The sequence below is a fragment of the Heptranchias perlo genome, chromosome 37 (genome assembly GCF_035084215.1).
Source record: "Heptranchias perlo isolate sHepPer1 chromosome 37, sHepPer1.hap1, whole genome shotgun sequence".
In the NCBI taxonomy this organism is placed as follows: Eukaryota; Metazoa; Chordata; class Chondrichthyes; order Hexanchiformes; family Hexanchidae; genus Heptranchias; species Heptranchias perlo.
In genome coordinates, this window is record NC_090361.1 from 6880908 (window position 1) to 6897744 (window position 16837).

The following is a 16837-nucleotide window of genomic DNA, read 5'->3' on the forward strand; positions in this document are numbered from 1 at the left end:
TGTCTCCTCATTGGTTTTATTTAGAAAAGGCATGAAGTTGTGACTATTTTAAAGATATGAATATATATTTACATCTGAAAATAGGTTACACTTTTCATAATAAAAATAAGTGGCTATTGTAAATAAGTGAGGCCTTAAAAAATGAAAGATTTGGAAAGCACTTTTTTGGGGCAGTGACTTGTCACTTTTTCCCCCCCTGGAAAGACTCAAAGCTTCAGGTTGGTGGCCATTTTCCAGGCCATAATAACGTGGTTGCTAGGGACCTGGCGCTCGTCTCCAGGCGATGACGTAGCGCGGCCGGTCTCCTGGCGACGACGTTGCGCGCTGACGCAGCGCTGCGTGAAGATGGCGGCGGTGTGAGACTTTGACACCTGTCGGCCTGGTGGAAATTTCCAGCAAATTCAAGAAGAAGCGGGATAGTCGGAGAGCCCCCCAGAGGGGGGGACCGGGCCGGCCGCCGCCATCATCATCAATCATCATGCTCATCACCGTGAAAACGCTGCAGCAGCAAACGTTCAAATCGAGATAGAGCCCGAGCAAACGGTGAGGCGCCGGGGGCCTCGGGGGAGCGGGAGCCCGGGGCGGGGCGGGGAGGGGAGGCGGTCAGCCCACCCACCGGGCCGCGGCTAATGGCCCCAAGTACAGAAAGGACATTAAAAGCCACCCGGCGGGAGAGTGCACAGAGAGCAGATTCACCGTGGGGAGGGGTGGGGGGAGAGAGGGGGGGGGGTGGGTGGGGGAGGAGAGGGGGGGGGGTGGGTGGGGGGAGGGGGGGGGGGGGGGGGGTGGGTGGGGGGAGGAGAGGGGGGGGGTGGGTGGGGGAGGAGAGGGGGGGGGGGTGGTGGGGGGAGGAGAGGGGGGGGGGGAGGAGGGGGTGGGGGAGCAGAGGGGGGGGGAGCAGGGGGGGGGTGGGTGGGGGGAGGGGGGGGGGGGGGAGGGGAGGGGGGGGGTGGGGGGAGGGGAGGGGGGGGGGAGGGGAGGGGGGGGGTGGGGAGGGGGGGGGGTGGGGGGAGGAGAGGAAGGAGGAGTGGGGGGAGGGAGGGAGGGTGGGAAGGTGCAGTTATGAAAGAAGAGAATTTGCATTTAAATAGCGCCTTTCACCACCTCAGGACGTCCAAAGCCAATTTACAGCCAACTAAGTACTTTTTATTTTATGTATAGTCACTGTTGTAATGTAGGGAACGCAGCAGCCAACTTGTGCACAGCAAGATCCAACAAACAGCAATTTGATAATGACTGGATCATCTGTTTTAGTGATGTTGGTTGAGGGATAAATATTGGCCAGGACACCGGGGAGAACTCCCCTGCTCTTCTTTGAAATGGTGCCATGGGATCTTTTACGTCCACCTGAGAGGGCAAACGGGGCCTCGATTTAAGGGTATCTCCGACGGTGCAGCACTCCCTCAGTACTGCGCTGGGAGTGCCAGCCTAGATTTTGTGCTCAAGTACTCCGAGGCGAGAGTGCTACCACGAAAAACCCGAGACACTGAGAATGTTTCAGCTGGGGCAGAGGCTTTTAAAATGATAGGGCAAATAGGGAATGTATGTTTCCTGAGGTTGGAGAGTCAGCGATGAGGGCTTATCAGTTTAAAGCTATCACTGAAAGTGAGGGGAGAGGTTAGGAGCAATGTCTTTACCCAGAGTGTCACTGGAGCATGAAATGCCTTGCCACAAGGATAGTTGGGACAGAGACCATTGCATCTTTAGGGACAATTGGATAAATAATTCAAGTAGATGTGAGGAAAAACTTTTTTATGCAGCGAGTAGTTATGATCTGGAATGCGCTGCCTGAAAGGGCGTTGGATGAAGATTCAATTGTGGCTTTTAAAAGGAATTGGATAAATATTTAAAGAGAAAAAATTTGCAGGACTATGGGGAAAGAGCGGGGGAATGGGACTAACTGGATTGCTCTTACAAACAGCCGAATGGCGCCCTCCTGTGTTGTAACGATTCTATGATTTTATGATTCTAGAGGAAGATATAGGACTATGGGGGAGAAATTAATTTTGGATTACTCCAGCAGCATCGGCTGTAAATTTATGTATGGGGTGGTCTTTTGTGCTCGTTAAGCTGAGGAGCAACAGCCCCTGCAATTGAGAGTAATTCACTCAGAGTGAATGCATGTTTCTGACAGATGTGATGGAGCCTCAGTTAACTGATGCCTTTTATTAAGATGAAAGATTGGGTTGTGGAGTAGCCCTGCTTGCACTTAATGGGTAGGGTGGTCTTAGTTGGACAATCAATGGGAAGCTTGCCAGTTCTCTGTGCTCGTAAGCAAACCTGCAGAAACCTTAATGTCCATTCATTACAGGAGCAGGTACCAATAATCTTCAGAAGTATGCACTTAAATGGGAGTAATTAGTATAAATCTATAGGACTTTTAATACTGGATCGAAGACAGCACTTAGCACCTTTCTGCATAAAATATATTGAGCTGTTGGAGTATTAACCTGTGTGTGATATGGCAGCAGTTCTTTAAGTGTTTTGGTGCCTCTGCTGCGATTAGTGTGACTCTCGCCTCTGAGTCAGAAGGTTGTGGGTTCAAGCTCTATTACGGACTTGACTACATAATCTAGGCTGACACTTGAGTGCAGTATTGAGTGCTGCGTTGTTCGAGGTACTGTTTCACACGAGACATTAAATTCAGGCTCTGTCTGCATGTTCAGGTCCCATGCCACTTTTTCGAAGAAGAGTAGGAAGTTTTCCCAGTGGCTTGGCCAACATTTATCCCTTGCTGAACACCACCAAAACACATTAATTACTCATTCACCCCATTGCTGTTATAGGATCTTTCTGTGCGCAAATTGGCTGCCACATTTGCCTACGTAACAACAGCGACTACACTTCAAAAGTAATTCATTGGCTGTGAAGTGCTTTGGGACATCCTTTCCGTCTTTTTTTGTCACTGATGTGCAAGATTATTCATATCATTCACAGTATTATTGCATGTGTTGTGTCATCATTTCTAATATATAGAGTGAATTATATATGTGCACTAATCACCTTAAATAGTGTTAATAACATATATGCCAGAAATATTTTTAAAAATGTATTCCTTAAATTATCATTCATAGAATTACCAATAGCACGACTTTGAATTTCCTGATTGTTGGCAGCAAATGTAATGTAATTACAATTATATTTTATATTTATTTTCATTTTGGCTAGCTGTTTTTTCCCCTTACTGTCTTGAAGCCACTGACTTTTGTTGTGGAACGGATCCAGTGGCATCAGCACCCTGCTCTACTTGCCCACAGGCTAGCCGTCAGCACTGGAAACCCCGGCGGGATGTTTTGCTTCCCGAGCCCATCTGTAGAGCTCCTAACTGCTTCCCTGGCTGATGATAACTAACTCTGTACAGACCAGGAATTGAAGCTGTGAACTTTTGGTCTGTGTGGCTCGGTAAATCATTACACAGTGCTTAAAACCTGAAAATTGGAAAGAAAATGCTAAAATGCATCTTTTAAAAAAAAAATACTTATCAAGAGGACTTTCAGGAGGTGTTAAGCAGCAGTGGGTTATTCTCAATGATATGTTGTCAGTGCCTGACTGTTTATTACTGTCTTTTAAAACATTTTATTTGACAGGTGCAAGCATTGAAAGAATGTATTGAAGCAGAGAAAGGCAACAGCTTCCCTGTTGCTGGTCAGAAACTCATATATGCTGGAAAGATTCTAAACAATGATATGCAACTTAAGGAATACAAGATCGATGAGAAGAATTTTGTTGTCGTCATGGTAACAAAGGTGTGCAATATTTTTGGGTTTCTAGTGGTGGCACCCTTTTCTGTACTGATGGCTTGTGGGATAACGGCATTTCCTGGGGATTTTGAGCTAATGCACAATTATCCCCCACTTTAAGGATGCACTACATGGATGGAGACATTGCCTTTCAAATGAGTTATTTGAAATGAGATAATATCCGCTTCTTCAGATGAGCAATAAAGATCCCATGGAGGCGAGGTCACCCCAATACCCTTCTACTCACCTGTTATTCCTAGGACCTCGTTATGAAAGATGTACCATCATTCCCCCCCCCCCCCTCCTCCGACCCTGCCAAAGTGGCTCCCAGTACGAGATGCTTGGATCTGTTTTCTAGTGTGAGGGATGTGATAAGTTGCTTGGATGTCAGTAATGCACAAAGTATTTGAGATATTGCTGTAAGATTTGGAATTTGAGCAGTTTCCCAATGAGTTCTCGCCCCCTCATGAGTTACTGCTTTGAAACCCACTTTAATCTGTTATTTTTATTGTATAGTGCAGGTAGAGTTTGTGAGTTGTGTTTTGTTTATTTTTCCTCCAATTTCCACTCTCCTCTCCTCATGGATTCCTTCATCTCATTTCACTATGTTACAAAGGAATTATGCATTCTTTGTATGTTATAACCAGACATCTAATTGTTAATTAACTCAATGACTTTGGATAGCGACTTAATTAAGAATGCACCTTTCCTTTTTTAAAAAAAAAATCTACAGCCTAAAGGTACCCCCTCAGAAACCGGATCTGTTTCTGCAGCTGAGCCGTCGACCACCCAGCCTCATGCAGAAGGAGAAGAGAAACAGAATGCGGACGATGGAAGCCAGGCCCAGACTATTACCAGCTCTGTTTCAATATCCAGGTACAAGGTGATAACATGGGATTAAACCAGCAGCTCTCAGCTTCCTGTGAGAAAATACTCTGTTGTGGTTTTTTGTTCGAAGTATAGAAAAGACTCTTTGACTTGCGGAAAGATGCATGGGCACACGCAAGTTTACTGCTAAGTGTCTCCAGCGGAAGCTCCCCTTCTTGCTCAGTGGCTAGGTGTACTCTCTGGTACATTCCTGAGCCATGCAGAGTAGGGGGCTTGTTGGTTAAATCTCCAGCGGTGCTGTCCTAGTTGATCTCAGACTGGCAGTGGTGGGGACTCAGTGCCCTGGACTAGGGAGGGGAACAAAAAAATTAAGCCAAGCTTCCAGTTCCTGATCACTATTCTTCAACCCCCCCCCCCCCCCCCCCCCCCCCCCGCAAGAAAGTGTGCGACTATCAAAATGAGGATGAAATCAGCCGTGGCTCTGATGGCTTCCAATGAAGAACAGCATGTTGATGCTTTGAGTCTAGGCTTGAATGTAAGAACTGGCCTACTGGGTGAGGCAGCCAGCAACTATGGAACTGTGCCCCAGCATTCAGTGAATGCCTTTAGAAGAGGAGGGAAGAAAACAGGGGGAAAAAAAGGGGAATGAGCAACCTGTCTCTGGAGCAAGGAATTCAGAGCTGTGTTCCTTTTGGCTGTTCCTAGGTGGAATTCAGTTAAAACTGGCGCATGGGACAGGCCGTTGGTGGTATGTCAGAGCTCTAGTGCACTGTGCTACAGGTAGTCGGATTTGAGGACACGGAAATATTTTTCTCTCTCCTCTTCCTCTCTTGAAGGCATTGACTGGGGTATGGTTCCATGAGCGCCCCGCACTTTGCGGTACCTCGTCGAAATGGCCATTCTTCGCGTGAGAGCCTGGACTGTGAATGTAAACAGGCTGTTTGATGGTGATGACAGCAGAGCCTGGTCTTGTCTTCACTCGTAATCCAGAGGCCCGGACTGTAATAATCCTTGAATTTGAGTTCAAATCCCACCATGGCAGGTTGAGAATTTGAATTCAGTTTTTAAAAAAAAATTTAATAATCTGGAAATAAAAAGCTGGTATCAGTAAACAACAAAAATGTGACTATGAAGCTGTCAGATTGTCGTAAAAACTTTAGAGAAGGAAACCTCTGGTCCTTACCCAGTCTGGGCCTATGTGTGACTCCAATACCACTCCAATATGGTTGATTCTTAGCTGCCTCTGAAGTGGCCTAGTTTCAAATGGCCCACAACCACCTTATCAGGGCAACTAGGGATGGGCAATAAATGCCAGCTTTGCCCACATCTTGTGAATTAATTTTTTTAAAAAAAAATGTTCAGATTCTGGGAGACAGGTGTTTGTGAGCCAGCTCTCTGCACTTCCGCTACTAAATCTAGCTCCCTTATCCCAGCAGTAAAATCGTAGACCCTCAAAAACCTGGGTCTGCGATTCTGCCACCAGTATAAGAGAGCCAGATATGGTAGTGCCAATGTAGGGAGCCAATAATGGACATTGATATCCTGGAATCGGAACTAAACATGTCAGAGTTTAGAACGATTTCACCTTCCATCAACGATTAAAATTACTGGTTAAAGATGCCTCTTAAATTTGTATTCGCAGTTCAGTGCCCTCATCAGGGAGTGATATACTCTCTGCCCCTTTGTCAGTTAGTGACCTACTCCCTACACCAGTATCGATGATCGATTTACTCTCGGAACCGAGTTTGCAGACTGATGTACCTGAGGACCTGCCCGATGATGGTGCTCAGACGACATCAGGTTAGTAAACCTATAACTTTTTTTTTATAAACACAAGGGATAGGACCAAGAAAAACCAGTAAGTCTACAGATATCTATTATTAAAAGCCTTAAGTATGCATGCATTTCGTGTCCAACTTCCCATTGTTTTGATTTTCAGTTACACTTTTATGTCAGTATTTAATATTTCAGTATTTAATATTGAAACTGCCAGTGTAAACAATTAGAATGGAAATCCTGTGTAAACAGTTGCCCGTAACTGCAGGAGGGCACCTTAAGTATTCACAACTGTCTAATCATCTCTGAGTATTATTAGTGCCAGGCAATCACTCCACCATCTATTTTTTTTAATTTATAAAATGTCTAATATGTTAAAAGTCCTGTGCATAGTATGCGCTTCCTGTAAATATCACACCTACTTACTGTAACACTTGCTCTGTCACACTTTGGTAACATCCCTATTATTATAAAATAATGTATTCTCCATGAGCAATGCCATGAAAAGTCTGCTAATGCGTGTGTTTGATATATATGTAATCTGAAAGTTGACAAGTATCATGTTGAACATTGATCGCTATGTTGCCCTTGGCAATTAATGGATTTTGACAGTCTTACTGAAGGATGTAATTTTGCTATTGATTACTAGCACACCACACAAGTGTATTTATATTATAAAATCTTTTTAATTGGTTTATTGCTTCTGTTTCTCTTTCCAGAGAGGGACCCGGCTTACGAGACCATGCTGTCAGAAATCATATCGATGGGTTACGAGCGTGAGCAGGTGGTGGCAGCCTTAAGGGCAAGCTTCAATAACCCACACAGGGCTGTGGAGTACCTGCTGACGGTAAGGTGTGTGTGTGGAGGGGGAGGGTGCTGCTCATACCATTCAGTGCAAGTTTATCTGACTGTTCCAAGCAAAGTAATGAGGGGGTCTGTCCTTACATCAAGTTACGTCGCGTCTACAGCACAGAAATAGGTCTATGCTGGCGTTTATGCTCCACACAAACCTCCTCCCCCCTCTACTTCATCTAACTCTATCAGCATATCCTCCTATTCCTTTCCCCCTTGTGTGCTTATCTAGCTTCCCTTTAAATGCATCTATGCTAATTGCCTCAGCTACTCCTTGAGGTAGAGCATTCCACATTCTTACCACTCTTTGGGTAAAGAAGTTTCTCCTGAATTCCCTATTGGATTTATTAGTGACTATCTTATATTAATGACCTCTAGTTTTGGACTCCCCCTTTATTAAAGGATGTTAGTTACACTGACATCTCCCGAAAAAAGATATGCATAATTAGTCCGTGCAAACAAGGCACCAAGTGAGAGACCAGATGAAATGCAGAATGCAAACTGCAAGCGTTTCTTATTGGGTGTGGGTCATGTTGACCTTGTCTGAGCTGTAGTGTTGTGCTTGATAATGAGAGAGTGTAGCAAGTGCAGGCTTTCCTGTATTTATAGTGCATTTTACTACACAATAATAGCCAGTATTTTGTATGGACTTTTTAGCAGTGGAGTGTGGGCTAGTGCAATAAAATAAAAGAATGCGGCAGCATTTATACCAGATCATAGGATCCCATTGTTGTAAAATTATTATTTGATCTTGGTGGCAGAGCCACATTGAACCTCTCTTGCCCCTCTTCTTTTGTTTACAGGGTTTGCCTGATAGTCCAGTGCAGGAGAGTACAGTGTCCCAAGACATTCTTGTGTCTGGTCAAGTAACTAACCCAGAACCACCAGGTAAGGGACACTCTGCACACATTTTTGCAAATAACTTGACAAAGCTTCTATTTGTTTATCTGGGTTACATATATTGAAATATTTGTGGATGTTTAGCAGCAGTTGTCAGAACATTTTTTTAAAAAAACTTTACCAATTTTTCCCCCCTCCTTTCTTGAAGCTGTCTCCTTGTTGGGGTGCAGTACTATAGATGCTGGGGACCCTCCTGAATGGTCATTATTTATGTGTGAGCCAAGACAGTGAGGGTCATTGGGCTATTTGACTGTAGGGGTATTGTAGCTGAACCTGATATTCAGACATTCACTTCCAGCACGGTTCGCTGGATAGCGATTGGTGCTGGAACCCTGGGTAAGTTCCTGCTCCTAACTGATCCTATTTCTGCCCTAGCTGAGATTGTTTATTTGCTGCTGGTTTTCTTTGCCTTCCTTTCTTTCGTGCCAGTGTTGATTCCTCGCCCAAGCCTGAATCTTGACAGTGAATGTCAACAGACTATTTGACCTCAGGGAATATCGCTGCGGAGCCAGATTCCATCCCCACTTGATTTCCAGTGGGGTCATTGGATAGGGATCAGGAGTGGGAGCCCCAACTTCTTTTCCCTTCTCTAACTCAAGGGCACCAAAGCTAGTCTTGCTGCCCCTGCTACTGCCCTCTCTGAGAGTACTCATTCACCAAGGACCAGGGAGTCAATGTTGGGACAGTTGGGTTTGTACAGCTTAGTGTTTCTCCAGGCAGTGTATTTACGTACTTAGCCATCTGAGGAGCTGTTATACCTTTATCCTTATTCTAAGGCTTTTAATTGGTTTTTGATGTGATGTAACATGCGAAAATTAATTGTAAGTAATTTTATTCACAAGAAGCAAAACACTAGAGCACAAACAACATTGCATGATATATCAAACATTGCAATACAATGAATTAGAAATTGCTATCATAGCTATGAAATTTCAGCCCTCTTTGCTTCCTGCTACAATCATTATAATTGCAAACGTAGTTGCTCATCATCTTATGGTTAAAAGCCCTGAAGATATAATTTGTTTACCATGTCAGGTGTTAGCCTTGGCTTAGTGATAGCACTCTTGCCTCACACATTCAACTCGCATGCTAGAGACTTGAGCACGTACCTTAGGATGCAGTACTGAGAGAGTGCTGTACCGCTGGAGGTCCGACATTAAACCGAGGCCCCGTCTGCTCCTCGGTGACATAAAAGATCCCATGGCACTATTTCAAAGAAGAGCAGGGGAATTCTCCCCGGTATCCTAGGCCAACATTTATCCCTTGTCCAACATCACTAAAACAGATTATCTGGTCATTTATTTAATTGCTGTTAGTGGGCCCTTGGTGTGTGCAAATTGGCTGTCACGTTTCCCTATATTACAATACTTGAAAAGTACTTAATTGGCTGTGAAACACTTTTAGATGTCCTGAGGTCATGTAAAGCACTATATAAATGCAAATTCTTTCTTTCTACGTGGAGATTATTCTTGGTTTCATACGTGCAGCTGAGGATCAATTCTGACCATAAAATATCATCCTGTTGGTAAATGCACTGCCCACTTTAGAACTGAGCTATACTGACCAGAAGAGTGCTTGGTTCAATCCCTCATCTATAATGAGTTAGCTGATCTCAGTGGAGGTGCTGCAATTTTGACCTGCCTCCTTGGGTTAAGGAGAGGAAAAATCCGCCAGTGTTCCTGCTCCGTTCTTCTTTGTGATTAGGGCAAGGGAGTGGCACGGCGTGACATCTGTGCATTTCCGCATTACTCATGTGATTTGCTGCCCCAGTACCACAATAGTGCAACAACACATTTCTTGCTGCAGCAGGTCACTTCCCCTAATAGTCTAATATGCCTCATTTACAACTTTGCTGCAGGACTGGGGGCGGAATGGGAATAAAATAAAATTTCCATTCAAAACAACAGCTCTTTTGAGGAAAATAACAAGGCAGCTGAAAGAATTCAATTTCTTATTTTTTTTTAAACTCGGCATTTTCTCTCTCCATGTGCCGTCATCACCCGAGATTGTGCATGACCAGATTGCAAGCCTCTGCCAACGATGCACCAGCCACTAGGAGGTTTTGTTCTCTTCCCTCCCTCCCTGTAGTACTTAGTCTATGCTTGGCAGCTCCCTATGGTGGCATGAGTTCGGGAGCTCAGCAGTTTGGCATGGACCTACATTCACCATTCTGTGGACCAGCAGGCTGTATCTCCTGTTTGTTGCCCCAATCGTGCTGCCTGACCGTAAACATTTTTGTTCAATTCCCTTTCTTCCCTCCCCTCCACTTAGGTGAGAGTCCTCTGGAGTTCCTCCGAGATCTGCCCCAGTTCCAGAACATGAGGCAAGTACTTCAGCAGAACCCGTCGATGTTACCAGCCCTACTTCAGCAGCTGGGCAGAGAAAACCCACAGCTACTGCAGGTAAGGGTGAAAATCTATCAAAAACTTTAGGGAAAGTGCATGGTTTACAACAGCATAAACTTAGAAATAGAATATACCGAGAAAGATGACATTCACTAAGCTTAATTTTACATCTGTAGTGGAGATTGCAACAGTGTGATGCCAGCTAGGGTTGAGATATGTTGGATCTTATCCCTACGTCTAATCCATGCTTTAATCCCACCTGGGGGTGTTTGATGACACTGAATGGGGGGGGGGGGGGATGAATAAATAATCAATTCCCCAGAATAGAGGTATATAAGATAGTTAATGGTGCAGAAAAGGTAGATCTACTTCAAGCTAAACAGTAGGACAAATGTGTGACTAGCAAAAGGACTGAAGTGAGGAAATTCTTCACACAAAGTGTAATGAATTTGCAGAATGGCTAGTGGAGGCATAAAGCTTAACATAATTTATGAAGCACGTGGATGCTCTGATTGGGGCGGGGGAGGAAAGTGTAGGTTTTTTTATCTGGCTGATCTAAGGTAGAGGAGTAGCCTTCCTCAATATATCTCATGACTGTAGTTCTTCACCTTAGTGAGCACAAAGCCCTTTTAAAAAAAAAACAATATATAAAGAATATGTACTCAGCTGTGTTAATTTAGTAGTCTCAAAGTATCATTGCTGTGGGGAAGTAATATTCCTTCTAGTTACTGCCACATGCACATTGGTGGGGCGGGAGATGAATCATTGTCTATCTGAAATTACAGGAAAAAGGCTCAGTAAACATCCAATATCCATTAGCATTGCTTCTCTGTTTCTGTGTATTTTTATTCTCTTTGATCAGTGATTACTTCTGACAAGCTTCTTGTCTAAAGTGATCATTTATTTGATCTGGTTCAAGTTTAATTGACTGGTTCATCTGCCAAAAACTTTAATTTTAAGCAAGTTTTCTTTTCATCGTGTCTGTGCATGTGTGTTTTATTATTTATTGTTGGGATGTGGGTGATGTTAGCGAGATAGCTTTTGTTGTCCATTCCTGGTTGCCCTGAGGGCGTTAATAGTCAATCGCTTGGCTTGGGACTGGACTAAACTCTGTAGGGGTGGCAGGTTCTTTTCCCTAAAGGGCATTACTGAACCAGTTGAGTTTTTACAACAATCCTGCATCATTCATGGTCATTTTTGCTAGCCCACAAATTGCCACATTTATTGAATTCAGTCTCACAACACGGTGGGACTTGAACTCACCGCCATAGGTTGTTAATCCATTGCCATAACCACGAGGCTACCGCACCCTCTAACATAAGTTTTGTAATGAATATTAAGGGCTTCTTTTTTTTCTTTGGTAATTTATAGAGGGTAGCCTTGTGGTGTTGCATTTCTGTCTTTAATTAGGCATTCTCCCAGTTTTCAGGCCAATATTTCTCTTAACCAATGCCACCTGAAACAAAAATTAACTGTTTTGAGGTATGTTTTTGGCACAGATTGGCCGCCAAGTTTACCTACATCAAAACGGTCATTGCATCTCAAAATGAATTCATTGTATACAAAGTGCTTGGGGATGTTTTGATGTAATAAGGTGCTCTATTAGTGAAAATATGATAATCAGCAGTGACTTACCTGCAGCAAATCAGCCAACACCAAGAGCACTTCATCCAGATGTTAAACGAGCCTATGGAGGATGCTGGCGAGATTGAAGGGGAGATGGGAGCAGTCGGAGAGGACACGTCGCAGACGAATTACATTCAGGTTACACCCCAAGAAAAAGAAGCCATAGACCGGGTCAGTGAAAACCAGCAAAGAAACTTAGCTAAACTAGAAAGAGCTTTTCATAGAATTGACAACAAATCCTTCCTATCTCCTGTGGAGTTCTGACTTTTCTAAATCAGTCGGTGGGGTTTTCAGTAGTGACGCATTTAAAACAAAGACACCCAACATCTCATGTCAACTCTTCAAACAACATTTTAAATTTCTCAAAATTTATGTAATTTGTTCTTTTTCTTTCCTCCCCATCTTCCATGAAGGTACTGACTTGTGCTGGATATGGTTACACAGGGTGCCAGATGTCCTCCAGTACCTTGTCCCGGGGGCCTACCTTCATGAGTATCATCAGGCTGTTCGACCGTAAGGAGTCGGGGGAAGCTTCATAGTCAAACCCGATCCTATCCTCACCCAATACTGGCACATTTACATCCCCAGCAGGACAAGGAAACAGGAAGAAGGAATCATGGCTGATCTTTCTCCCTTCCCTAATCTAAGGCCGCTGAGGCTAATTGTAGCATCCCAAATGTCGCCCTGGCTGAGACCAACTAACTCAGCATAGAGTAGGGACCTTCTGGTGTATTTGGCTCAGTACCACATGGGTGGTGCACTTCATTATTTCCAGCAGAGAGATATCCACCGGGTCAATCAGAAGTAACAATCCATAGGGAGGAAACCTTGCTTCCGACTTTCAGTAAGGTTTAGTCGGGGGCTACAATTCACAGTAGCCTTGCAGCTTTCCATCAAATTTCAAACTCTGTTCTCTTTTAATCCCATGAAGGTAGAAATGGCCAGTACAGATACTTTTTTAAAAAAAAATCTTTCTTTTGTGTGTGTGTGTGTGTGTGTGTGTGTTTTTCGACTGAAAATGGGAACAGATGATTTTTTTTTGGGCTATTATCCAATATTACTGCAGGAACTCCTCAATAAGAGATGATATGCTTCAGAAGTACAGCTGCAGAAAGGCAGCATATGGGCCCACTCTGGCTCGGGTGACTCAAACTAGATGACAGGTACTGGACAGATGGCAGTATATTATGAGGCTGCAATCTGATCAGATGATACAAAGCACAAGAGTGAAGCCTGGGTAGTTATGTTAGTTTTGTTTTTCATTTGTTCTTGGACAAAGCAAAGGGCACTAAGAGTCAACCACATAATGGTTACATATAAACCAGACCAGGTAAATATGGCAGGTTCCCTTCCCTGAAGGATGTTAGTAAACCAGTTGGGTTTTTACAACAGTGATCATATTCTGGTGCCAGTGCACAATTTATTGAATTTAATTTCAACACTAGCCGCAGTGGGATTTGAACTCACGACCTCTAGATTGCTAGCTCAGTACCATAAACTAGCATAGTCACCTGATCCCCGAGATTGGATTGCTGACTGCAGTTCTCTTTCAGATGTCCAGTGTTATGCTGTAAGGAACTTTTATTTGATGCTTTGACAAAGATGGACTCTAATAACACTGAAAGCAGCCAGTACTTTTGATAGTGTTGGTCAACTCGAGCCCTTCTGAGGTTGATATAGGAAACTTGATGGTAAAGTGGTGTCTATGACCTTTCGCACCACCTTGATGGATGTTTGTTTCTGCATAGTCCTTTGTTCATTAGGAAATTCAGACGCAAGAGGTTAGCTTCAGTATTACTATTGATGGTAACCATCTGGAGCTTTAGGGACTCGGGCAGGAATTTCTCACATTTGTTTTCTGTAATTGGCCAGTGTTTTTTTGCCTCCCCCAGGAGTTAGCATTACTGGGGGTCGGGAGGGTGGTGTCGGCGTTGCACTGGTGACAGGGTGAGAATGATGGTTCCGACCTTTTCTCGCCTTTCTTATAGATGAACTCCAGAGGAATTTATCATCTGTATTACGTAGACACTTTTGCCAGGCTGTCAAATTTGATAAACTGGCTACTGACAAGAGTATAAAACTTTTGCCTGATTTATTTTTCTCCCCTCATGTCCCAAAGGCACTGGCTTGTGCTGGGTACATTTACCTACAGGCCTCAATAGCCCTGCGGGCCCCCTCTGAAGTGACCATCTTTGCACAGTTGTTGGTAGACTTTTGGACCGAACTCACCTGATGTTCATACACATGCACCTCCTCTCGCTGATCACTGAATGGGAATCCTGCACTGTTTCCTCTTTCTCCCCCCCCCCGCCCCGGCCCTGCGGTACAGAGTACAATTGTAGTGACCTCTCCCACCATCTCAGATGATATCAGCCGAGTCACCACAGACCAGCGATCGATCCTGTTTGCAAGTGACCGTCTAATATTTCTGCTAAATTGTTGGCATTGAGATCTGGTTATATTCAGCAGATCATTGCAAGCAATTGGCTGCTCATTCATTACCAATCATAATTCATTTGTATTTCTTTTTCAACAATTATAAAATGGAAGGGAGATAAAAAGAGACGATTGAGGAGAAACAGTTAAATTAAAATGTAGCATTTTAATGCAGCTTCTAAAAAAAACTTTGTTGTTCCTCAGTATCTAAAAGATGGGTTAAATCTTAAGTAGAAAGCCTAATTCAGAATTGTTGAGTCTTTATTTGAAACGTTAACCTGCCTGATGGGCCTGTTGTGCATTTCTACCATTTTCTGTTTTTTTTTATTTCAGGTTTCCTGCATTTGCAGTTTATTTTTTTTTCTTCTGCTCTTTGTTGTTAAAATTCTCATTCTTGCTTTCAGATCTCTCCATGGCCTCGCCCCTCCCTATCTCTGTAACCTCCTCCAGCGCTACAACCCTTCGAGATCTCTGCGCTTTTCTGGCCTCCTGTGCATCCCCCATTTTAATCGCTCCACCATTAGAGGCCGTGCGTTCGGCCGTCTAGGCCATAAGCTCTGGAATTCCCTCACTAAACCTCTCTACCTCTCTCTCCTCCTTTTAAGACGCTCCTTAAAACCTATCTTTTTGACCAAGCTTTTGCTCCCCTGTCCTAATATCTCCTTATAGGCCTGGTGTCAGATTTTGTTTGATCGCTCCTGTGAAGCGCTTTGGGACGTTTTACTACGTTAAAGGCGCTATATAAATGCAAGTTGTTGTTGTTGTTGTTGTGGTACCTGTTTGTAATGTGGCTTTTCCCCTTTCTCTCTCTCTCTCTCGCACAGTTAAAAGCCTTGGGATTCCCCGAAGGCCTAGTCATTCAGGCTTATTTTGCCTGTGAGAAGAATGAAAACCTTGCCGCAAACTTCTTGCTGCAGCAGAACTTTGACGACGAATGAAGAACAGAAAAGAAACTCTATCAGCATATCTCGGATGTCAAATACCTGCTCTCTCAGCGTGTAAACCAACATTAATTGAAAGAAAAGCTGTTATTCAGCTCTGTACGTGAATAATGAGGTAGAAATGACTATTAGAGACTGTACATTACAGTTTATGGGGGGCTAGAAACACAACTAATTTTAACATGGAAGGCTGCAAATTGAAGTGAGGGAGAGGGGCGAGTTCTTCAATATTAAAGCAAAAGAAAAGTGTAAATATAACTTGTTTGCTGGGTTTAAAGAGATCTATTTGTTTTCACCTGATATAATTCAAAATTATGCCCCCAAAAAAAGGGGGAGCAAGAGGGGTGGAGGAGCAGCTGACCTGCCTGAATAGCAAGAGCGTTCCCCATTAAGTTTGTGAATCCTGGAAAACTAGCACACTAACCGCCTGCTTCAGTAGGGGGCGTTTCTTAGCCTTGGAACCGATGAGTACAGAACAAATCGGTACTTAACTTGGGTCCTGTTATTGATTTTCCTTCAACTCTTTAATTACCACGTTCACTTTTTCTTTTGTCTATGCGAATGTGTTTAGTGGAATATCTCGCATCAGGACCATTGCGTGACGACGGTATGTGACAAAGTCGTTGTAATTCCATTCTAGAGCGGTTTATTTCTTCTACGACGGCTGTGGTCTCCGGGCCTGTGGCGTATGCTTTTTGTTATCCCACTAAAATGGATTAAGACTGATGGGCTAGAACTTTGTTTTCTTCATGGTGTCATTATCACTTTCTCATGACAAAGACACCTAACTGTCTTTAAGCGTTTCCATGTAATTAAAAGTTATTTTTAATTAATATGGGATTGATGTGTGTTAAATTTTTGCCTGCGGTGTGAAAGGATGACATAAATGAGACATTGTTGGGTGCCCATGATGTGGTACCGAACCAGACAGGCCGGAAGGACCCAGGTTTGGTCACTAGTCTGAGTGGAGTTAGGTGATCTCAACTGGGGCACTTTGTTAAGGCTCAGTGCCCACTGGGCTAAGACACGTGTTAGACGGGTTTACACAGATGTTAGCTGTGGCTCAGTGGTAGCACTCTGAGTCAGAAGGTCGTGGGATCAAGTCCTACTCCAGAGATTTGAGCGCAAAATCTAGACTAACACGCCAGACGTTAAGCAGAGATCCTGTCTGCCGTCTCGGGTGGTCGTAAAAGATCCCGTGGCACTATTCGAAGTAGAGCATGGGAATTCTCGCCGGTGTCCTGGCCAATATTTATCCCTCAACCAACATCACTAAAACAGATTATCTATTCATTATCACATTGCTGTTTGTAGGACCTTGCTGTGTGCAAATTGGCTGCCGCGTTCCCTACATTACATCATTAGCTGTAAAGAACTTTGGGCCGTCCTGAGG

General features: G+C 43.9%; 1 protein-coding gene across 1 annotated transcript; it reads left to right on the plus strand.

Annotated features, from left to right (window-relative positions):
- The first annotated feature begins 321 nt into the window (after window positions 1–321).
- On the plus strand, window positions 322–16277 carry LOC137304457 (UV excision repair protein RAD23 homolog A-like). Its single transcript, XM_067973056.1, is given in 10 exon segments — window positions 322–518; window positions 521–543; window positions 3588–3746; window positions 4474–4616; window positions 6211–6368; window positions 7064–7191; window positions 8000–8084; window positions 10368–10492; window positions 12077–12238; window positions 15328–16277. Coding segments are annotated over 10 exon segments (1137 nt in total). The 5' UTR covers window positions 322–478; the 3' UTR covers window positions 15442–16277.
- Window positions 16278–16837: the final 560 nt, after the last annotated feature.